Here is a 24,660-nt window from a genome sequence, read left to right as displayed (position 1 = left end):
AGAATGTCTTCACTCCTCCATCATTTACAGGACATTCTTCTACCCCACTTTCCCACGGCAGGCTTAGTTCTTTGGGAGTTTGGGTCCTTGCCAGCTGCGATCACCCTTGTCCCACTGCGTACCTTCACATGAGGGTCCTGCAGTGGACCTCAGTGGTCCCTGCTAGACCTTCCTCTGTCCCATCCTGTTCGACTGTCTCATGTTTGCAGGGACTCCCTTCTTTGGTGGCTCCAATCCCAGGACCTTCTTCTGGGTCGACCATTTATTCTTCCCTCTCCCACGACCACAGTGACCACAGACACCTCCCTGCTCGGGTGGGGGGCACCGTATGGGAAGGACAGTCCAAGGCATGTGGTCTGCTCTGGAGACCAATCTGCATATCAGTGTCCTGGAGATGAGGGTGCTGCTTTTAGCACTGCAAGCTCTCCATGCCTGTCTTCCTCCAGGGACTATTGTCATACAGATGGACAGTATGTCAGTGGTCTGGTATATCAACAAACAGGAGGGAACCAGGTCCTATCCACTCTGCCGTGTGGCCATGAAGTTGTGGGAGTGGGTGATCGCCACTGGCAGTTTTCTGGTGGCAATGCACATTCTGGGGAAGTCCAACATCTTGGCGGACAGGCTCAGACAATCTATTCTGATGCCCTGCGAGTGGTCTCTGAATCCGTCAGTAGTGAAGAAGATCTTTCTAAAGTGGTGTCAGGCTTCCTGCAATTTCATCGCCTCTCCTTCCAATGCGAAGTGAAGCATATATTTCACAGTGATCCCCTCTGTGGGGGAGTCCCCCAGAGATGCTCTAGTCCATGACTGGCCCTCTAGTCTACTTTATGCATATCCTCCACTGCCCCTTATTCCCAAGTTCATTCAGAAATCTCGATGGCTGGGGAGTTTACTTATCCTTATTGCCCGTTTCTGGCCTCATCAACTTTGGTTCCCCACTATGTGGTCTCAGTGTGTCCTTCCTGGACTCTTGATCCCATTCTGGATCTGATTTCACACCCGTCAGGGGCTCCTCACCTGGATCTAGTCAGCCTAAAGCTCATGGCATGGCTGCTCCAATTATGATAGTCAGGACTCCCAGGCTTTCTTTTCCCATTAAGAAGATCCTGATTGCAGATCCAAGACTTTTACTAGGAAGATCTCCTCTAGCAAATGGAAGCATTTTTGATCTGGCCTTCTCAGCATGACCTGGATCCCTTCACAGCTCCAGTATCTGTCATTCTGGATTTTTTGTCAGATATTTTTAATCATGGAGCTAGCTTCTCTACTGTTAAGGTTGAATTGGTGGTGATTTCTAACTTCCATCTGGGTACTTAGCTTCGGCTAAACTTTTGTAAGGTCTTTTTGAGAGGTACCTTTCTTCTTCGGCCTCCATTTAAGGACCTCACACCTCCTTGGGATCTTACCTTTGTTCTGCAGGATTTGGTTTCTCTCCCCCCTTTGAGCCAGCTGCCTCGGTAGATCTGCAGTTCTTGTTGTGGAAAGCTGCATTTTTGGTGGCAATTACCTTGGCCAAGAGGGTTTCTGAACTTCAGGCATTATCTATTATACCTCCTTACCTAGTTTTCCCTAAAGCCAGAGTATCCTTGCAGACCAATCCATCTTTCTTGCTGAAGGTGGCTTCAGAATCTAATATTAACCAAGTCATTAATTCGCCAGTCTTCTTTTCATATTTCTAAAATAAAGGAGAGTGAAAACTTCACCTATTAGACGTGCACAGGCAGCTGCTTTTCTATTTGCATACAACCAAAAGATTGTGTAAATCAGATTAACTTTTTGTCTCCTTCTCCAAACCTTTTTTTGGGTGAAGCTTGTCTCTAAGGTTACTATTGCTTGCTGGATTTCTGAGTGCATTTCCTTGGCCCATCGAGCCAAAGGTCTGTCTCCACCAGGACATGTCCGGGTGCATTCTAGCAGGTCAGTCTCCACTTCTTCAGCCTTTTGGTCCAGAGTTTCTCTTGATATTTGTTCTGCTGCGACCTGGGCCTCATCACACACTTTTATTTCTTATTATAAATCGGATCTTCTTTCCAGGAGCAGGGCATGGTTTGGCTCAGCCATGCTTTAGAATATCCTTCTTTGAGGATCTCCCAGGTTTTGTTGGTAGCTAGCGACTCTGTCCCTCAGGTTGAAGATCATATGAAAACAACTTCAGATAAATAAGTTATATACTCACCATAACGTTCCATCTGAGTTGTTGCTTTTCATTTGTCTTCAACTGTCCACCCATCCTTCCCCCTGCCTCTTTTGGGTTGTGTAGTGGACTGGACTGATGTATTATGGGCCCTCTTGTCCTAACCAGCTTTCCATAGGTGGACTTTTATGCGGTTATACTAGGTACCTCTTGGTTTGGTGCTGTTTCTGCAACAAACTTGATCTGAGGAGAGGAGGGAGAAAGGGGCATTATGGGTAGGGGAGGACCTTGGACTTTGGATCTGATGCTGGAGTATAAGACCGAGTCGGATCCATGCCAGATCTGAGTCCCTCAGGTTGCAGACAAATGAAAAACAACAACTCAGATGGAACGTTATGGTGACTGCATAACTTGTTTTTATTTGAAGTATCTCAAAGTGTGTAAAAGTGCTTACAGTGTGTGCTTATTGCTGTGCATGTATTCTGAAGAGTTTGCGTGCAAAGTGCAACTATTTCATGAAGTACAGTCAAAGTACAGCCATTTCAAAAAGTTTCTTGTGCTGGGTTTGTCTATTTGCAAAGTATCACCATTAGAGAGAGTTTCATGCACTGTAAAGAATTATCTAGCAAAGCAATGCCATTTTGGGGAAGTTTCAGTGTGCCGTGTACTGTGTATTCTCAAAGTGCCGTTACTTTGAAATGTTTCTTACTCTGAGCTTCTTCTGCCCAGTTCATTCGCACAGTGCAGTTATTTTTAAATGTTTCTCACTGATTACGGGTGATTTCTTGCAGTACAATGATTTCAAGAGTTTTAGAGTACCCGAGAGACTTATTTCGCAAAGTTCAGTTGTTCAGAGGCTTGTTGTGGTATTGGGCAAAGTTACAAATACTGGCATATGTATATTGTGTGTGTTCATGCATATTTACAACGCCCTTCACTAATATGTGTTAATAATAGCAGATGGATTTCAAAGAGATGAAGAAAGTAGACAAGAGTATAAGGAGATGAGGTGCATGGCAAAGAGAGAGGTGGCGAAGGCTAAGGATAAGGCGTATGATGAGTTGTATAAAAGGTTGGACACTAAGGAGAGAGAAAAGGACCTGTACCGATTGGCTAGACAGAGGGACCGAGCTAGCAAAGATGTGCAGCAGGTAAGGGTGATAAAGGATAATGAGGGAAACGTACTCACAAGCGAGGAGAGTGTGTTGAGCAGATGGAAAGAGTACTTTGATGGGTTGATGAATGAAGAGAATGAGAGGGAGAGAAGGTTGGATGATGTGCGGATAGTGAATCATGAAGTGCAGTGGATTAGCAAGGAGAAAGTAAGGATAGCTATGAAGAGGATGAAGAACGGAAAGGCTGTTGGTCCAGATGACATACCTGTGGAAGTATGGAGGCGTTTAGGTGAAATGGCAGTGGAGTTTTTAACTAGATTGTTTAATGAAATCTTGGAAAGTGAGAGGATGCCTGAGGAATGGAGAAAAAGTGTTTTGGTACCGATTTTTAAGAATAAGGGTGATGTGCAGAGCTGTAGTAACTATAGAGGGATTAAGCTGATCAGTCACAGCATGAAGTTATGGGAAAGAGTAGTAGAAGTTAGGTTAAGAAGGGAGGTGATGATTAGTGATCAGCAGTATGGTTTCATGCCAGGAAAGAGCACTACAGATGCGATGTTTGCTCTGAGAGTGTTGATGGAGAAGTACAGAGAAGGTCAGAAGGAGTTGCATTGTGTCTTTGTGGATTTAGAGAAAGCATATGACAGGGTGCCTAGAAAGGAGTTGTGGTATTGTATGAGGAAGTCGGGAGTGTCAGAGAAGTATGTAAGAGTGGTACAGGATATGTACGAGCGTAGTGTGACAGTGGTGAGGTCTGCGGTGGGAGTGATGCATGCGTTTAAGGTGGAGGTGGGATTACATCAAGGATCAGCTCTGAGCCCTTTCTTATTTGCAATGGTGATGGACAGGTTGACAGACGAGATCAGACAGGAGTCCCCATGGACTATGATGTTTGCAGATGACATTGTGATCTGTAGTGAGAGTAGGGACAGGTGGAGGAGACCCTGGAAAGATGGAGATATGCTCTAGAGAGAAGAGGAATGAAGGTCAGCAGGACTAAGACAGAATATATGTGTGTGAATGAGAGGGAGGATAGAGGAATGGTGAGGATACAGGGAGTAGAGGTGGCAAAGGTGGATGAGTTTAAGTACTTGGGATCAACAGTTCAGAGTAATGGTGAGTGTGGAAGAGAGGTGAAGAAGAGAGTACAGGCAGGATAGAGTGGGTGGAGAAGAGTGTCAGGAGTGATTTGTGACAGACGAGTACCAGTAAGAGGGAAAGGGAAGGTCTACAAGAGGGTAGTGAGACCAGCTATGTTATATGGGTTGGAGTGGCATTGACAAAAAGGCAGGAATCAGAGCTTGACGTGGCAGAGTTGAAGATGTTAAGATTTGCACTGGGTGTGACGAGGATGGACAGGATTAGGAATAAGTATATTAGAAGGTCAGCCCAGCTTGGAAGGTTTGGAGACAAAGCCAGAGAGGCAAGATTACACTGGTTTGGACATGTGCTGAGGAGGGATGCAGAGTATATTGGGAAAAAGATGCTAAGGATGAAGCTGCCAGGTAACAGGAAAAGAGGGAGAACTAAGATAAGGTTTATGGATGTGGTGAGAGAGGACATGCAGGTGGTTGGTGTGACAAAGCAAGATGCAGAGGACAGGAAGAAATGGAAACAGTTGATCTGCTGTGGCGACCCCTAACGGGAGCAGCTGAAAGAAGAAGAATAGCAGATGGATTTTGAAAGCCATCACCACTTGTATTTGATGAGAATACTGCAGAGAATCAGAGAATATTTGAGGCAAGTGTACAATATTTTTATATAAGCAGCTTATTCTGACAAAGATGCACACACCATGGCATTCATTTTGCTAAACATAGCTGGGTCAGAGGCCATCGGAAGAGAGCATTCATTTATGTATGCACCAGCAGTATATGAGGGAGATGATGAAAACCACCATATTGTTCTGGCTGAATCAAGGGAAGACCCCAAGTGTTTGAAGCGCAAATTCAGAGAAATGTGTAACCCCCAGACAAATGTTACATTAGGGCGGCATTTGTTTTACACCAGAGATCAAAAACCAGGGGAAACTTTTGCAGCTTATATTGCTGACCTGAGGAACAAAGCTAAAATCTGTCAGTATGGTGACTTAAAAGATGAGTTAATATAGGACAGGCTTGTGTGTGGTATTAATAGTGCTGCTGTAAGAAAGATTTTGCTTTGTGACAGTGATTTAATGTTGAGTAAAGATATTGAGATTTGTCTAATCCAGGAAGTTACAGATAGGCACACAAGTATGCTTGCAAGTGATAAGAGCATGGTTTCAGCAGGCTCCAGAACAAATGTAGACAGCATGCAACACATGGCAAGCAAAAGCAGGCCTAAGCACATGGCAGCTACAGCCCCTGCAGGTTCTCCTAGGAAACCATGAAGTTTTCCAGCAAGTTCTAAGAAAGGAGCATGCTCAGTACAGTACATGCATGAATCAGCAAAACCCAAATCCAGCTTTATTGTTAACTGGCACAATTGTGGTGCTAATCATGAGTCTAAAAGAGAGAAATCCTTAGCATTTGGTCAGCAATGCCACAAGTGTAAAAAATGGAACCATTTTCAAACGTTTTGCAAATCAAGTAAACCTCACACAGTTATAAAGAAGGGTCACTCAAAAAAGCAAGTTGATCATATAGAGAGCTACAATTCTACTTTCTACATGGGTGTATCAGTAACTGGTGGAAAGGTTGATGTAGTGAATTTGTTGGCAAATAACGAAGTGTTTTGTACTGTCCATATCAATGGTAAATCCACCGAACGCAAAGTAGACACTGGTTCAAAGTGTGATGTTACATCAGCAGACTCATTTGCTAAGGTGAGAACTAATCAACAACTCAATGTGGCTAATAGTGCAAAACTTGTTGCTTATGGAGGTGAAGAAATTCAACCCGAAGGCTTAGCAGTGCTTTCATGTTATGTGCTAGGAACTGTTACAGCTTGTTATTCCATGTAGTTTGAAGACCTGTGCAGTCATTATTGGGTCTCAGAGACAATTTGAGAATGAATCTGCTTTCTTTTACCAAAGAAGTATATCATATAAGATATATCCTAGTTCCAATTTTTCTGAAGCCATTTTCTCAGAGTAGGCTGATGTTTTTGATGACAAGTTGGGCAAACTTCCAGTTGTGCAGTCTACGAAGTTAGATCCAGAGGTCAGTCCAGTAGTTAGACCTGCAAGAAAAGTTCTGATAGCTATACAGGGTAAAGTCAAAGCTCGGTGGGATAAAATGGTGCGGCAAGGTTAATTTGTCTAGTTACAGAACCAACTGAATGGGTATCGTCTATGGTAGCGGCCCACAAAAAGGCTCAGATAAAATCAGAAATTGTATTGCCCCAAGAGATTTGAACAAAGCATTAAAGAGACCACATCATCCAATGTGTATAGTTGAGGAAGTTGCAGCCCTAGTACCAAATGCCACTGTTTATTTCAGGTGTATATTACGTTATCAAAATTTTAAAAGTTTGAACATAATATGGTCGAAGCCATATGATCGAACTTTTAAAAGTTCGAAAATCTAAAAAAAAAATAAACAGAAAAAAACTTACCTGACACCCCACACCCCCCCTCTTTAAATATACCAACTCCGAGATTGCACTACAGTGCAGGAAAGGGAAATCTTCCCATTCCACACTGTACGGAGATCTCCGTTGACACGTTTGAATGTTTAAAAGTTTGATCATATGGCTTCAACCATATGACATTCAAACTTTTAAAATTTGGTTGAAGCCATATGATCAAACTTTTAAACATTGGTTTAAAAGGTTGAATTATCACATAAAATTAAATAAAGGATTTTATGTGACAATTCAACCTTCTGGGTTTGTTCCTTAACCTAGTTTGTAGCCAGTGGAGTCTGTGAACTGCTTTTGTTTCAGTTCTGAGTTTACATTTTGTTCTTAGTCTTTACAACATGAATATAAACAAATTTTTCATCGAGATCACCCAGGTTACGAATCTACCAAAAGAAGGGCGAGAGAACTAGTATCTTGGCCTTCTCTAGTAAAAGACATTGATAAGATACTTTCTTTTTGTTCAGTATGCAATAGTACTTAACCACATTTGCAGAAAGAACCACTACAGCTAAGTCAAATTCCTGAACTACCTTGGTCAACAGTAGCCACTGATATATTTGAGTGGAACAAGCAGCATTACTTAGTATTAGTAGACACTTATTCAAACTAGTTTGAGATTGCTTTACTACCTAATCCAACGTCCACTGCTGTTATCATTAAGTTGAAATATCATTTCTCAGTCCATGGTAGTCCACACAAAGTTGTTTTTGACAATGGTACTCAATTTAGTAGTCAGTTGTTTCAGAAATTTGCAAGAGAATGGGACTTTGTACATGTTACTAGTAGTACAGAATATCCACAATCAAATGGACTAGCTGAACGTGCAGTACAGACTGCAAAGCAATTACTTGAAAGGTCAAAGCGTGACAATACCGATGTCTTTTTGAATTTACTTAATCTCAGAAACATACCTCGTGACGATATACTTGGCTCACCTGCTCAGAGACTTCTATTTAGGCAAACCAGAACAACGCTGCCTATTAGTTCCAGGTTGTTGAGGCCTAAAGCTAAGAACAACAAAACCATTAGAGCCCAATTATTCAGGAGGCGTTCTTTCCAGAAGTCCAGTTATGATAAATCGAGCAGATTTCTTCATCCATTCAAAGAAGGAGAGACAGTGAGGATACAAACAGCGAAATATTTCGACCAGATTGGTCAAGTAACAGGTATATGTACTGAGCCAAGATCTTACTTCATAGAATCTGAGGGTGTGAAGTACAGGAGAAATCACAGACATCTTCCTGTACCAGAATTGATATCGCAGCATTATGTTAAGTTGTCAATCTCGCCTTCATTCTTGCTGGATGGGTTCGGAGCCGATCCTCGGCTCCGACTCGGCCAATACTAAAAGCTCGAGAGCTAATTCCACCGGCTCGAGGCTCCCCTATATCCCACAGTGCTAGGCGGTAACTACTCAGATCTTGTTTGCCGCTATAGCTGACGAGGTGCGTTTTCTACCGGCTCAGGCAGGTTAGTTACAGTTTTACCTTTAGGTACTTCTAAAAACCCCTTTTTTATTTTTAATACATAACTTTTCAGTTTAATTTAAAATTTAGACAAATCGACCCCTGTTTGTCGAACCCCTTTTCCCTTTTTTTTCCTTGTTCTAGGCCTTCGGCCCCTTCCCTTCCCCTAGTCCTTTACTAAATTAGTTTTTTTTGTAAGGGCTTGTGTGTGTGTGTTAGTGGTTTAACCTTAAAATTTATTTTAATATTTTCTAAAGAGAGTGTCTGTAGTGTGTTTGTGTGTGTTAGGCTCTCTTATTTTACTATGTCTAAAGACAAGGTCTCAGGCTTCAAGAAGTGTGACTCGTGCTGTCAGAAAATGTCTCTGACAGACGGTCACACTTCTTGTGTGTATTGCCTGGGGCCTTTGCACCTGCAGGACTCTTGTGCCTTTTGTCATGGGTTTAGCCCTAGAGTCCTGCAGGAACGCAAGAATAAGCTCATCTTGCGGGGCTTATTAAAGCCTGAAGGCCCCGACTCAGTCTGTGTCGGGAAGCCTTCAAAACTTCTAAACAGTCGGCTCCTGCTCCAGAGTCGACTGCTGAGAATCTAAGTCGGCCGACATCGGCTCCGGCTGGAGCCGATGTTTCTAAGCCCCATACTGTTACCTCGGCTCCGGCTGGAGCCGAGGCTGATAAAACTTTGTCGGCTCCCGTACCTTTATCGGGGCCACAATCGAAAGAGGTCCAGATCCCTTCTATCGGATCCGTGCATTCGCCAGGATCCCTCTCCTTCGGAACGAAATCACAAAACTCATTCCTCTCGGTCTTCCAGATTATCCGACCATGATTTGCAAAGGGTAGTGAGTAGACTTCTCAAGTCCGAGTCACTGGCCCAAATGCTGCATAGCCCGACTCACCAGTCAGTGGCTATTCCCGTTCCCCAATACATTCCTCCTCCGACTCCTTCGAGTTCGGAGCCAAGGCTTGTCGGAGCCATGACTGTCGGTGCGTCGGATCCGATACCTTCCATTTCGGCTCCGTCGTCTGCTCCGATCTCCTCTTTGGAGGGATCTTGGCGCCGAGCTTCCCTCGTCGGCTCCGAGGGGGCGAGTGGCATCGGACCCTTGTCCGACCCCGCTCTCCCTCTCGGGCTTCGGCGTTGGTGAGTTCGGCTACGACATCGGCTTCGGAGCCGTCTCTGTCGGTGCCGGGGGAGGTCCTTGTCTCTTCGGAGCGGGGGCCTCGGACCTTGCCTGACAGGGGTGCCTTCGAGGTCATGCGGAGCGTGCTAGAACCAGGTTCTGCCCCACAGTCAGCTCCTTCAGCCCCTCCATCTACAGTGCATGCGGTGATTTCTACTCGCCCCCTTGTCTCAGACCGCAGAGAGCCAACTCCTCAAGTTTCCCCATTGGGAATTTCCTCCTCTTCCAAGGCCTCTCCTGACCCTGCAGGAGATCCCCCTAGGAAGAGGCAGTGCAAGAGGAAGCACATTGACTCCCCTGAGTCTATCACCTCCGACACTGACTTAGAGGAATCCGAAGGTTCCCCTCGATCCCCCTCTGAGGATGTCTCCTTTACTGACATCCTTGAAATCCTGAAACAGAGGGGGAACTGGCCAGCCCTTAACCCTTCGGAGGATGAGTCAGTGTATCTTGAGGCGTTTGGCTCTCGCCCTTCTACCTCCTGGGTGTCCCCTCCCTTTGACCCCCTTATGGAAGTGGTGGCAAGTAGGGCTTGGACGCCTCCTGACTCAGTGGAACCCACCCCGAGGAGACCATCCAAATTTATTACTGCCCCCAGAGACAAAGATTTTTTATCCAAAGGTGTCCCTGTTGATGCCATGGTGGTGGCTGCGGCCACAAAGAAGGAATTAGCTGAAACTTCGGTTCCTGTCCATCCTCCTAATAAGGAATCTAGGACCATGGACAGGTACGGCAAGCGGATGTTTTCATCAGCGACCTTTTCAATGCGGTCGCTGAACTACTTATGCCACTTCACTCGTCTCCAGAGAGATTTACTCAAGGATATGGGTGAACTGATAAAGGATCCTACAGCTGAGGGGTTCAAAGATACAATGAACTCCCAGTTGGCAACCCTAAATTCCATCGTCAACTCCTCCATGCGGCTGGTCTCATATGCAGCAGATGGAGCGAGTAGAGCCGCAGGCACAGGTGCTGCCTTACGACGTCACGCCTGGATGCGGCTATGCAACTTTGGACCCTTTCAAGGCCCTTCACCAATTCTCCCTTTGATGGATCATCCTTGTTTGGTCCACAGGTGAAGGATACATTGACCAGGTGCGAGGTAGAAGGTAAGACTCTCTCTGCTGTAGGAGTCCATTTTTCTACCCTTCTAGACCCTATCCCAAAGGTCAAAGGGGAGGAAAGATGTGGTTCCATAAACAATCCCAGGAGTCTCATCTGACACACAGGCGATTCCCTCTAGAGGCAGAGGGGAATAATAATAGATGCCGCCCTAGAGGCAGAGGAGGTCCAAAAACTAGGGTAGCAGAGAAATGTTCTCTGACAAACCCTTTCAGCACCCCTGAGGGGCTGCCCGGCTGTCCACCTTCGGAGGCAGTCGGGGGAAGGTTATCACTGTACCCAAAAGCCTGGCTTTCCCTTACTCAAGACAAATGGGTACAGTCGATCATATCCGAGGGTTACAAAATTCCCTTTATTCACATCCCAACCCAACCAAAAAGATCCCTTCCAGATGTTCCACCCGGTCTAAGGGAACAAGCAGCATTAGAAATTTCAAAGCTGCTAGCAAAAAGAGCTATCCAATCAGTCCGGCAGACCAGCAAGGATCCGGAATCTACTCCAAATTCTTTTTGGTACCAAAGAAAACAGGGGACTGGAGACCCATACTGGATCTCAGCTACTTAAACAAGTTTGTCAAGAAAACAAAGTTCTGGATGGTCACGCTACAGTCCATTCTACCCTTCTTGGGTCAGGACAATTGGATGTGCTCGATAGATCTTCAGGACGCGTACTACCACATCAAAATGAACAGACACTCCAGGAGATATCTCCGCTTCAGGCTGGGAGCCAGTCACTACCAGTTCAGGGCCCTGCCCTTTGGTCTCACTACAGCCCCCCCGTGTGTTCACCAAATGCATGGCAGTGGTCGCGGCTCACTTGAGACGTCAAGGATTCCAGGTGTTTCCATATTTAGACGACTGGCTCCTTACCGCCACCACCAGACATCAGCTTCTCCTATCCAGGGACTTCACCATTCAATCTTGCCAAGCTCTAGGCATTTCAATAAACTTCAAAAAATCTGCTTTGTCGCCTTGTCAATCTATTGTCTTTATAGGCGCCACCTTAGATACACTCAATCTTTCAGCCACACTCACAGAGCAGAAGGTGTCAGACATTCGGAACCAAGTTTCCCTTCTATTACAGTGCAACAAAGTCAAAGCCAGACTGGTTTTGAAGGTACTAGGACTCATGGCAGCAGCTATTCCCCTTCTCCCCTTAGCTCGCTTTCACATGAGGATCCTCCAATGGATGCTGTTTAATCAATGGTCCTTTCAACAGCTTCCGATGTCCCATACCATATTGATAACTCAAGCATGCAAGAATCAACTGTATTGGTGGATCTCCTCACCTCAACTTCTCTGAGGAAGACCCTTCACTCTTCCCCCCCCCAGTCGCCACGTTGACAACAGACGCCTCCCTGATCAGGTGGGGGGGCATTATCAGGGCAGGACAGTCCAGGGCATGTGGCAACCTTTCGAGTGCCACTTGCACATAAAAGTCTTAGAGATGAGAGCAGTGCTTTTAGCGTTGCAAGCCCTTCACGACTCTCTTCCCACTGGGACCATTGCAATTCAAACGGACAACATGTCCGTAGTGTGGTACATCAACAAACAAGGCGGAACCAGATCATACCCTTTATGTCGAGAGGCACTCAGACTTTGGCAATGGGCGATGTCTTCTCAGCGGTTTCTGATAGCAACGCACATTCCCGGGAAATCCAACGTTATTGCAGACAAATTGAGCAGAGCAATTCTCATGCCTCACAAGTGGTCTCTAAAGAAATCAGTTCTAGAAGAAGTATTCCTAAGATGGGGCCAGCCTTGCTGCGATCTTTTTGCTACTCCCCAAAACAGCAAGTGTCACAACTTCTTCACTCTCTTCCCGTTACCAGGCCATCCCACCAGAGACGCTCTAGTCCACGATTGGCCCCGGGGACTTCTATATGCCTTTCCCCCCTTTCCACTGATATCTCAACTAATTCAGAAAGCCATCGCCTTGAGAGTGACTATGATCCTCATTGCCCCTTACTGGCCTCGACAGATATGGTTTCCCTTTCTTCATCGTTACCTTTTGGAGCAGCCTTGGCATCTGGACCCAGTACCAGATCTGATAACCCACCAATCGGGTCAGCTGCACCAATCTCTGCCTTCTCTAAACCTCACAGCGTGGTTTCTCCGATTCCAACCTTAGCCAGGCTTCCCTCAATATCTCGCTTGGTCCGAGATATCTTGATAGCCTCTCATAAATCTTCTACCCGGAAGATTTATAGTAGCAAATGGAAACGTTTTTCCTTTTGGGCAACATCAAAAAACATAGATCCCTTTACTGCACCTATCCAGTCTATTTTAGACTTTCTAGCAGAACTCTTTCATTTAGGATCTTCTGCATCAACCATTAGAGTTCAATTGGCTGCCTTATCAAATTTTCATGTTGGTGTTTCAGAGTCTAGCATCATGGCTCACAAACTCTGTAAAGCCTTTTTAAGGGGTATATTTCTTCTTAAACCTCCAATCAAAGATCCCCCGCCTCAATGGGATTTGAAGTTGGTTCTGGCATGTTTAATTGTTCCCCTTCGAACCGGGCGGCTTCATGTTCTCTGAAGTTGCTTTCTTGGAAGACACTTTTTCTGGTAACTATAACTTCAGCAAAAAGGGTATCCGAACTCCATGCTCTGTGCAGTCGTCCTCCTTACTTAGTTTTTCACAAAGATAGGCTATCCCTCCGTACTAATCCATCCTTTTTGCCTAAAATTTCTTCTCAAATAAACCTAAACCAAATTATTGATCTTCCGTCTTTTTCCCTAACTATTCAAACAGGTCGGAACAAAAGCTACATTTTTTGGATGTTCATCGCCAACTTAGATATTACTTAGACAGGACTAAACAATTCAGGAAATCTGATCAATTGTTTCTGTCATATGCGGAAGGTAAATTGGGCCTTCCAGTTACTAAAGTATCCCTCTCTAGATGGCTCACCTCTACTATAACCTTCATCTATGAGATCAGACATCAAAAACTACCCTCAAGACCTAGAGCTCATTCAACTAGGGCATTAGCTACATCCGTAGCTTTTCAGGATAGGCTGCCAATAGATTCAATTTGTGCAGCAGCCACCTGGGCTTCTCCTCATACATTCATTTCACATTACAAATTGGACATGGTTTCCAGAAGTCGTGCCAGTTTTGGTTCCACTGTTCTCAAGAGTCTGTTCAGATAGGCCACCCGGGATAAGGTGCTAGGGACGCGGTCCCATCCAGCAAGAATGAAGGCGAGATTGACAACTTAACATTAAGAAGTTATGTACCTACCATAACGTTCCATGTTAGTTGTCTTCTCGCCTTCTTTCTTGCCCACCCTCCTTCCCCCAAGCCTGGACAGACCGACTGGAATTCATTTTGTGTTTTTCTTCTGAAAGTTGTCATTCCCACACGTTCTTCCACCTCTTCTATCCTTACTGAGGTCTGCCTTTCCTTTACTCAGATTGTTTTGAGGTGGGTTTCCCTACTCCAGTCTATGGAGACTAGGATTGCTTGGTATAGCTATCAAACGAGGTCTGAGTAGTTACCGCCTAGCATTGTAGGATATAGGGGAGCCTCGAGCCGGTGGAATTAGCTCTCGAGCTTTTAGTATTGGCCGAGTCGGAGCCGAGGATCGGCTCCGAACCCATCCAGCAAGAAAGAAGGCGAGAAGAAGACAACTAACATGGAACGTTATGGTAGGTACATCACTTCTTATTTCCTGTGATACAGACTCTAGATCTCAAGAGCAATCCAGATAATGTTCCTGTTGCAGAACGTGTCTTAACTTCTACTTCCATTCCTGATGATGTTCCTGATGTCCTTAAGGTTGAACATTCAGTAGACAAAGTCCCAGTTGGTTAATCTAATTAATTCTAAACATTATGTCACATGATCTGGTCGTATTTCCAGACCTAGTGTGAAAGACACAGTGACCTGGACATAATTGTATATGTGTATCTAGTTCTGTATAATTGCATGACAAAGAATTATTTGTATTGATTGCATGTCAACTGATGTCGTCAATATTGCATGACCTAGTTTTCAAAGAGGGAGGATGTAGAACAGATTGTGTGTGCTGTATCTTTAAGAAGTGTTTCAAGGGCTGACACCACTGCTTTTTTCTCTTACCCTTAATCTATTAAGCTGTCTACTTAATGGATTAGGTCATGGTTACAATTTGGCTCCCAGATGACCAAAACAAAGTATAAAGACTTATCATCTGCTTTTTGTGGATGATTTAAAACTGTATAGTTCATCAGATGGGGAGCTGAAGGCGAAGTGGTCAAAACATTCTCGGATGATATAAGAATGTCATTTGTTCTTGATAAATGTGCAAAAGCAACATTTAAAGCAGGAAAGCTGCAGCACTAAGAAAATACCAGTCTGTGACAGGAATGTGATATAAAGGAACTTGAGCAGGCGGAGTGCATAAATATTTGAGAATTGATGAAGGATTAACAATAAAACACAAACAGATGCAAATAAAACTCTGTAAGGAATATTTTTGTAAGACTAAAATTAATACTGAAAACAGCTCTGACATCAAGGAACAAAGTCTAAGCTATAAACCAATTTGCTCTTCCTGTTTTACCTTATAGATCTGATGTTGTTAATCTTCGTTCATTCCTTACTGGTGGGTTATCGATTCCGTCCTCGGAACCGAGCCGGCCAGTATCAAGCTCCCGTCAGCCAAAAACCCTCAAGACAAGGTCCTACCCAGAATGCTCTGCTCCCTGTTACCTCAGATCTCATTTGCCTCGTTGCTGTACAGCTGTGTCAAGCCACTCTCTCAGCTGTCTCATTTTTTTGAAAGTTTATATATTGTTCTTACTCTAAAATTTTCTCAAAAGTTTATTCTAATATTTTCCTACCCTATCGCACACTTAGTCTCTCTCCCTTTAGTTTTTTCCCTTTATTACCCTCCTTTCTTACCTTGTAGTAATTCTCCATTACCATCGTTGGTAATCCTTCCTTTTCTCTTTTTACCCTTTTCTGGGTAGCCTTTCTTCTTTTTGGTACTGTTCTTCTTCTCCACACCAGTTATGTCAGATAAGAAAAGTAGCATTGGTTTCAAGCAGTGCAAGGATTGCGTCCGTAAGTTACTGCTTTCTGATGGCCACGACTTATGTGTCTACTGTCTTAATGTCTCCCACTTGACTGTGGATCCTCAGTGTGGGATTTGTAAAAATTTCTCTGCCAGGACTCTCAACGAGAGGAAGAATAAGTTAATTTTGAAAGTTCTCCAAGTCTCCTTTCTCTGAGGCTATTTCTGGGTCGGAGGGCTCACCCCCTCCTGTTAAACCCTGCAAGTGACGTTCTTCCTCTTCTTCATTGAAGTCACTCCCTTCTTCTCCCTCTGGAGATCATATGAAGTCAACTCACAAGAAAGTGAAATTGATTACTACTCCGGTGCTGCCACCTGTGACCCTGTCAGCTCCAGGCTCGGCACCGCCCCAAATGATTCTGACTACAGCCATGTTTCCTTTATCGATACCGACACCAAAGTTCCCGGTGCAGACAACTATGGTTCTGACAGCTCTGTCACAACCCTTAATGGCACCATCAATACAGGTTGAGTCCCCTTCGGCACCATTGGTACAGTCTCCTTCGCTCCAAGTATGACTCTTCTGTACTCCACGGCGCAGACATTTTCAGCACCAACATGTGCTTCTGTGCAGTCCTTCTCTGCACCGTCCTTATTACCAGTGCAGACACTTTCCACTACAGCACCATACTCTTCTGAGCAGACCTTTGCCTTTACGGTGCAGACACCTTCAACTACTACAGTGCTGACATCTTCGGCGCAGACTTTTTCCACACCGTTTTCTTTGGTGCAGACTTCCTCGGCTGCGGGCTCTGCACCTATTGAATTAGCAAAGACCAAATATTCCCCTTCACTGGATCCTTTTGCTAGCAGTCAGTATAGTCCTTTCCTAGAAAGGCCAGAATCACCATCAGCTTTCTCCATGAGTTCAACCAAGAGTCTCTCTGAACAGGATGTGTTGTGGCTTGTTGACCAGTTGTTTGCAGCCAGAAGTCTCTCTCAACCATCGAAGTCCACGTTCCCTCATTCAGGTGAACGTATATCTCATCAAACCCCAACGTTTACTCCTCCTTCAACTTCCACTCAAGTCTCGAAGCCTATTACTCCAACAGCAGCTTCCCTTCCTCAGACTCCAATAGTGGATCTCACTTTGGAACCAGAGTCGTCCTTGTGGCCTTCGGTGCACTGGGCATCAGGCTATTCTCAGGCCAATGGCTGTGCCATTGGGGAGGGCATTCCTGGCTCCACGCTGACTATTTCTATGGCACCTTCCAGGGATGCTCCTTTTCTTATGGTTCACGTTCTCTTGAGACTCCTGGTCTGGGGGTGGGGTTGTCGGGGCAGGGTGTGACTCCAGTTCCAAGGTTGTGGTGCTCGTTTCCGGGGTCAGCCTTCCAGGCCATGGAGAGGGCGCTTGCCTCCGCTGGCAAAGCTCATTTGTCGGAGTCCTCTCCCCCTCTGTGCCGCAACTGCCACAAGTTTCAACTGCCGGACACCAGGCACAAGAGCCTCAGGTTTCTCCTTCTCAGGAGACCCCCTCTTTGCAGTCTTACCCAGAACCTCCCACTGAGGAAGTACCCCGCAAAGCATCGTGTAAGAGGAAGCACATGGATTCCACTGAGGAATCACTGACCAAAGATACGGATTTTGATGACAGGGAAGGGTCCCCATGGTCACCCTCTGATGAGGTTTCCTTTGGTGACATCCTTGAGATCCTTAGACAGAGGGGTTACTGGAAGCTCTCTAATCCTTCCTCTGAGGAATCCGTATTCCTGCAGGTTTTTCGTGCCTTGCCCCTACCTCTTGGGTCACCCCGCCTGCTGATGAACTTGTTCAGCTCATCATGCAGCATGCATGGAAGGCTGCTGACACCCTGGAAGCGATACATAAAAGACCAGATAAAATATTATCACCCCAAGCTGAGCACCCCCCCATTGGTCACGAGGTCTTCCAGTAGATGCTATGGTGGTAGCAGCTGCTACTAAGAAGGATTTGGCAGAAGAGAGCCAAAGTGTCCATCCTCCCAACAAGGAGTCCCGGGCGATTGACAGATTAGGGAAGCATGTGTTTGCTTAATCAACCTTCACCGTAAGGTCTTTGAATTATTTGGATTCATTACTTCCCACCCTCCATCCCCATCTGGCGGTTCTTGGTTGATCTCATATCCTCCTTTCTTGTAGGTCTGTTATGACCAGAGGTAGCCTCTTCTTTTATCTATCAACTTGCAAACTCGATCTGAGGTAACAGGGAGCAGAGCATTCTGGGTAGGACCTTGGCTCGAGAGTTTTTGGCTGACACAAGCTTGATATTGGCCAGCTCGGTTCCGGGGATGGAACCAATAACCCATCAGTAATTAATGAATGAAGATCAACAACACAGATGGAACGTTATGGTAAGACATAACTTCTTTTTTTCGGGTGACTGACTGGCCCAAAAGTTATTGGATCATTTGGACAGGAGAACAAGAAAAATGCTTCATGCTCATCAAATGATGTACAAAAATCAGTATATATACCGGGATTATATATTCCTTGTTCTGAAGGAGGTATGGCCTCTTCGAAATTGATTACATGTATAGATCTGCAATTATAAGACTTCATACATATCTGCTGACCTGACCAGATTGAAATATAGTGAAAGTTTTTAAACATGAAGGCAACAAATCTAAGATGACTTCCCAGCTTAGTTTAGCAGAAGCATATCAGTGTCAATCAGGAATGGAAACCAAACCAGAAGTAGACAAACATCAGGAAGCAACTGAATGTGCCAAAAACAAAAGAAAGTATATAAGAAGGATCAGATGAGAAGGCAAGAAATGTGGAAATGGGATAAATATAGTTGCAAGTACAGAAGATTCCTGGAACAACCAGGATGTGACACAGGAATAGTTAAGGAAATGTGAATTTAAACCAAAAGAAGAAAGGTTAATATTAGTGGCCCAGGATAGTAGACCATGTACACACTGGTTTACAAAGTCCATTGAACATGTGGGAGAACAGACAAATGCATGTTCTGTAAAACAGAACAGGAAACAGTTGCATATCTTGTTGCTGGATGTGATATACTATTGGCAGATAGCCTATATACTGAAAGGCATAACAATGTGGCAAGACTGTTGCATTGGGGATTGTGCAAACATTACAATATTGAAGTAACTGAAAAGCATTGGAAACACAAGCCACAAAGCATTACAAAGAATGATGAAGTTTTATCACATGGGATTATCCATTACCAACAGTTCAAATAGATGCAAGAAAACAAGACAAAAGTAACATTGACCACTGAAATTGCTATACCTAGTGATTACAGTGTCTTATGTATAGAGAGACACAAAGTCATAAAATATTAGGATTTGAGTGCGCAAACGAAGGCAATGTGGAAAAAGGTTACTCAGACAGTTCCAGTAGTAGCTGGAGCAATGGATCTCATAAAAAAAAGAAAGAAAAAATAATTTACACTGTTATTTAGATATGCTACCAATACATATAACTCTATATGAATTGCAGAAGGAATCAGTTCTGGGTACATTGCAGATGCTAACATCAAAGATTTAAGCAATATTAATTTCATGAATTTTAATCATATATTGACTAAGGAATATGGCCCTTTCCTGTCATGGTATTAGAAACTCAAAAGACTTTGAGAAATTAAATAGAAGTACCACTTTAGACGCTCATGAATGGAAACTGAATGAGGATGTCTTCTAGGATTTAATCCAGGTGTAGAGGACACATCAAATAAAAATGTTTGCCTCCTTTTAAAACAGACAACTAACTTTACAGTGCTCCTTGCAAGCAAGCATGGAAAATAGATGCATCTTCATTGCTTTGGAAGAGAATATTTCTTTTATGTGTTTTCATTCTTTCCACTGATATCCAGGATAATTCTGAAGATTCAGAAGGATACCCTAAAAATAACTGTGGTTACCCCCTTTTGTTCCAGGCAACATCGGATCTGATATTTCTCTTCCATTCTCCTGAACTGACAGATGTGTTGGATCTGTACATATCCAACATTGGCAAATCTTAGACTTTGGATCCAAGGCTCAGTCTCCTCCCCTACCCATAATGCCCCTCTGCCAACTGAATTTCCTCAGATCTCATTTACCACTTGAGCATTTAAGACAGAGATCTCCTTGGCTTAGTGCTTTGATCAGATAAGTTACATTTATTTTGAAAAATGCATTCAGTTTTTGCTAGCTAGTGTCCCTACCTTTCTTGCCTTATTTCTTTAAAACTATAGTTTTAGTCCATGTCTTTGACACCAGTTGTTAGTCTGTGCCATCCCCTCCTGGAGAACATTTATGTCAGTGTGGGATTCAATGACAGCTCCTAATTTGCAATCATCTGCAAATTTAGTCAGCCAGAGACCACTGACATTGGCCTTGACTTCAGAGAAGTAAATGCCAAAAAGGAGCAGTCCAAGGACTGATCCCTGAGGGACTCCACTTGTGACTGGCCTTTTTGTAGAGGTGGACTCCCCGATTCTAACTTCATGGGTCCTGTCTGTGAGCCAGTTGGCTATCCATCGGGTGGCATACAAGTTTGTACCTAACCTCCTGAGTTTTTCAACAATGCCTGAGTGGGGTATTGTGTCAAATGCCTTGGCCAGGTCAAAGTAGGCAGTGTGAACCATTTTACCCTCATCTTTTGCTTTGGTGACCTTCTCAAAGAAGTTCACCAGGTTGGGTAGGCATGATTTGCCTTTGACAAAACCAAACTACGTTGGGTCCAAAAACCTTGAAGGGCCATTTTAAATCTAGCCAGTAACCCAAAGTCATAATCAAACTCTGTTCCTTGTGTCTACGAAGTGAAGACTTTAACCATTATGCCAAACTCACCTAGGGAAGGCAATCTCTGTCTTGCAGTCCAAAGAAATTGTTGATCTCATCCCATTCTATTGCCTTTCCCTCTCTAATTATTTGCACCCAGTACCTTGGTTCTTTTACCAGTTTTCTCCAATAAATTTCAGCCCCCTTCGGTATACTGTCTGTACCCCTAATTGCAGTCACCCTATCAGCAGAATCTCCTTTCTGCATTTCCGTGTTGGCTTAGTTCTTAGAATACATTCTGCTAGTGTATGAATATAATACTCTGCATGGTTATTGTTATTCTCCTTATGGATCTGCATCCAAAATCCCAGTCTCTCCTTGTTTCTTGAGCTTGGTTTATCATCATCTCTTTCTGCTTTGAATGATAGGTTTCTGCTCGGGCTATGTATAGGAGCCTTAACCGTGTATCTCTGAAATACTCCTTCAACTTGGGTAATCCCAAACCGCCTTATTTAATTGGAAGAACCAGCTTATCCCACTTGAATCTTGCCATCTTCCACTCCCAGATAAACCCTTCAGCTCTTTATTAATTGCTATCCACAACTTCTGTGGTAGATAAAAATGTGCTTGACCTGTGTATAAAACTAAAGGGACTAAATGCATTTTAACTGCTTGTATCTTGCTATCCATATCCATATAACAGACTGAGGAAATGAGGTACTGCCAGCACAGCTAGCTGGAATTTTGTAAATAGTTATACGTCATTTGTGAATATCAAATTGATTTACACAAGATGCTTGTGTTACAAATGTATTAGAACTGTGGGTCATACAAGATGCTGGTGTTGTAAATGTATCAGAACTGTGGGTCATACAAGATGCTGGTGTTGTAAATGTATCAGAACTGTATGTCATGTGTATATCAAACTGATTTGGACAGACATTTGTGTTAAAAAGGTATTTGTAAAGTGCTTATGTTTGAAATGTATGCACAGTGTGCCTTAGTGGAAAGAACAGAAATGTACATGCACTATTGTAACTGTCTAAATGTGTATGCTTTGACAGAGGAAACTGGAGGGTTAACCTCAGTCCAGCAAACTTTAGAAAATATATCCAAAATTAAATCAATTTATAGGCTAGGCCATAAAGATGTTATCTCACAGGTTTCAAGGCAGCTATAAACACAGAGTCTGTACTAGGAAGCTTTCTGTATTGTCTTTGGGGTGAACTAATTACTAGTCTTGAAGTGTTGAGGAATGCAATTGTTTTATGACTTCCAGCACCTGCCAAAGATCTGAGCAAAATCCCTGGTGTGTATTTTTGCAGGTAGGTGCTACGTCCTGCCAGTTTCCAGTGATGGGGATTTTGCATGGGAACTAGAAGTCAGATGACAAGAAGTGATGTCATTCTGCAAGCTATCCCAATAGTAATATTTTAGATATTATTTTGAGACGTCTCTTAGACAGTGTTCTGTCTTGGGCCTGACAACAAGAACAACCATTCACCACATCATCTGCCTTGTTCTAGTAAGTAAGTAGGGAATAGTAACTCTCTTAGATACAGTGAGGTGTATAGTGAAGCTTAGTTTAGATAGTGTTTTTCTTTATTTATCTGAGCCTATCCTGCAATGTTGTTTTAAATGTTTTCTCTGGTTTTGAACTCTGATGTCACTGTGAATGTATAGTTAGTATTTTCTTGTTCTTTTTTATGTTATTAAATATATTTAAACCTTTCATTGTGGCTGATCTTTGTAGAGATGTTTAAATATAGCGTACTTCCATATTTATTTCATAACACTGTTGTGGGCCACTCCTAATAGCCTTGCTCTTGCTCAAACTACTATTTATATTAGTATTAACATTACACAGTAAAATTGGACACCCTCTGTTAAGGGCCTTTAAGTAGCTGGCGAAGGGTTCTACTGGCAGTGGTAACTACCTTATAGTCTGAGCAGAAGGGGACATAGCTAGTAAAACTGTGCCAGCCTTTCCCAGGCGTGTGTTTGTGTGTGGGGGGGTGTGGGTGTGTGGGGTGTGTGTGTGTAGGTGTGTGTGTGTGTGTGTGTGTGTGTAAAACAAATCTCCAAGAGTGTCTGTGTCAGCTACTTGGACTGGGACACAAAGCACTGGATGGACAGAGGGCATGGCTTGGAACCCTGGCTCATGACTCAACTCTATAGCTGTGTCAGTGGGGAGTCTTATTGGGGATCTGGAGAAAGAGGGAGAAACCAGCCCTGGACTGACTGTGGTCTATGTGTGCTCTTAAGGGAAATGGCACTTGATGCAGAGAGCTGCTTCTGGAAATGCTGTGTGTGTACCTGTTATCCTCCCAGTGAATGTCTCACTCAGGTACCAGTGGTGAGGATTAAGGCTTCTTGATTACTGGTCCAGTGGTGGGTTGTCACAGAGAGCTTCCAATTTCCCATTTTTTTGTATCATCTTTTGTTTAGTCTTTTCCCAGATATCCGTAGCTGTCACACCAGAATCCTTTTTAAGCCATACTTCTAAGCACTTTATTTTATCATGTCCCCATAAATATGGGGTAGGAGTTTGGCATAATGGTTAAAGTGTTTACCTTACAGACCCAAGGTGCAGGGTTCAATTCTTACATGGGGTAATTGGCTAGGCTTATAATGGTCCATAAGGACAGTTAGCCTAATACGAATCTATGAACCTATGGATATTGCTGAACCAATTCATCTGTGGGTACATAATTTACAGCTACTGCTTTAGTTTTAGCTTCATTAATTTTGTATCCTGAAAAGATGTGAAACTGCCTCAAAATGTTCCACAACACTGAAACGTCCATTTCTGGTTTTATGAGGTATAAAATAATAATATGTGCAAATAGCAGGCCAGCTTTTCTTGACTACCATACCAATTATATCCTTGAATTTCTGAGGCTCTTATTTTCTTTGCCAATGGTTCTAACTATAGTGCAAATAACAAAGGGGAAAGAGGACACCCCTGCCTGGTTCCTTTTCTCAAACAAATTATCAGAGAGGAACCCACCCACTTTAATTTTCACTTCCAGTCCCTCATATATCCTCCTAATCAATCATAATTTTATCAGGGAATGCAAATGCTTCTATAGTCCTGCTCATAAACCCCCAGCTTACTCTGTCAAATGCTTTTTCTGCATTAAGACCCACCAACAACAGTGGTATTTTTTTACATTTAGCTTCCTTCTAGATCATCTGTGTTCTGTAAATGTTGCCAAATGTTTGCCTCCCCTCAATTTTGGCATCACCTTTGCCATTCTTTAGCCATTATAGACATAAATATTTTATAATCATGATTTAGGATTGAAATGGGCCTGTATGAAGCTGGATCTGCTGGGTCTTTGCCCTCTTTAGGTATTACAGCCACCACCATTTTCTTCCAGGATGTTGGTCCTTCTCCTCCTCTTAAAATACTGTTAAACAAAACCTTCCAGATCTTTTATCATTTTTTTCCCTCCTAGCTTCCAAACCTCCACAGGAATTCCTGGGGACTTTCATGTTGATTGGTCATACATCACTATTTTTATCTCATCTCCTCCTATCATTTCTGACAAAACTTTCAGTATTTTTCACTGATGTACAATGTGTATGAGTGCTATTACACACTAGATGCCTGCCTATACTGTTGTTACTTTGCTTTGTTTTCAGCTTTTGACAGGAAAGTACTGCAGAACATGGATTTTTCAGCATTTATACAACATTTACTTTATGTATGACTCTACCCTGTGTGCTTTTAATATAAGATTGCAGTTTTACCAAAAAAAAAATAAGTTATTTGAAAACATTGTGGATATTTTACACTCTCAGAGAAGAAAATATAGTTTAAATTGCTATTAAATTTTACTTTATAGCACTTTAATGTGGTTAAAGTGGGTGGAGCTAATTTTTAACAGTGATTTGGCACATCAGTTGCTTTAGTGTTTGGACTTTGTGTAATGGAAATTATGTAACTGTTTTTTTGTGAGAAAAGCACAGTTTGGCAGAGCTTAGTTGTGTGGGGACATACTTATTAATAGAAACTTTAAATGCTTACTGTGATACATTATCCAGTACTATTTTATTATTTTGGCTGGTGTTCTCTACCCCAACTTGACAGATCCTAACTCTGTTATTCCCACCCCAATCAAATCCAGTAGCACCTAAAAAGAAAAAAGCAAAATAAAAATATTCCTCAGTCTATGGTTTGATTCTGTTGGGGCCACTGCTCTGTCTGCAGACCACTTACCTTTTGCCTTCTCTCTCTCTAGACTAGCTTTGCTGGATGCTGTGGAATGGAGGTTAAACACATCTACTGGGGAT

At 43.4% G+C, this 24,660-nt stretch overlaps 1 protein-coding gene across 1 annotated transcript in view; it reads left to right on the top strand.

Annotated features, from left to right (window-relative positions):
* The window catches only part of EFCAB8 (EF-hand calcium binding domain 8), a 3,728,836-nt gene extending 3,704,585 nt beyond the window's left edge, over nucleotides 1-24,251 (top strand). The window contains exon 35 of the mRNA XM_044089017.1: nucleotides 24,213-24,251. Within this exon, the coding sequence (XP_043944952.1) occupies nucleotides 24,213-24,251 (39 nt within the window). The remainder of the gene's footprint in view (nucleotides 1-24,212) is intronic.
* The last annotated feature ends 409 nt before the right edge of the window (nucleotides 24,252-24,660 follow it).

This window comes from Protopterus annectens, chromosome 12.part0 (genome assembly GCF_019279795.1).
Source record: "Protopterus annectens isolate FY-2018-M chromosome 12.part0, PAN1.0, whole genome shotgun sequence".
Classification (NCBI taxonomy): Eukaryota; Metazoa; Chordata; order Ceratodontiformes; family Protopteridae; genus Protopterus; species Protopterus annectens.
Note: the sequence above shows the minus strand (reverse complement) of the source record. Positions and strands in the feature narration are given on the sequence as shown.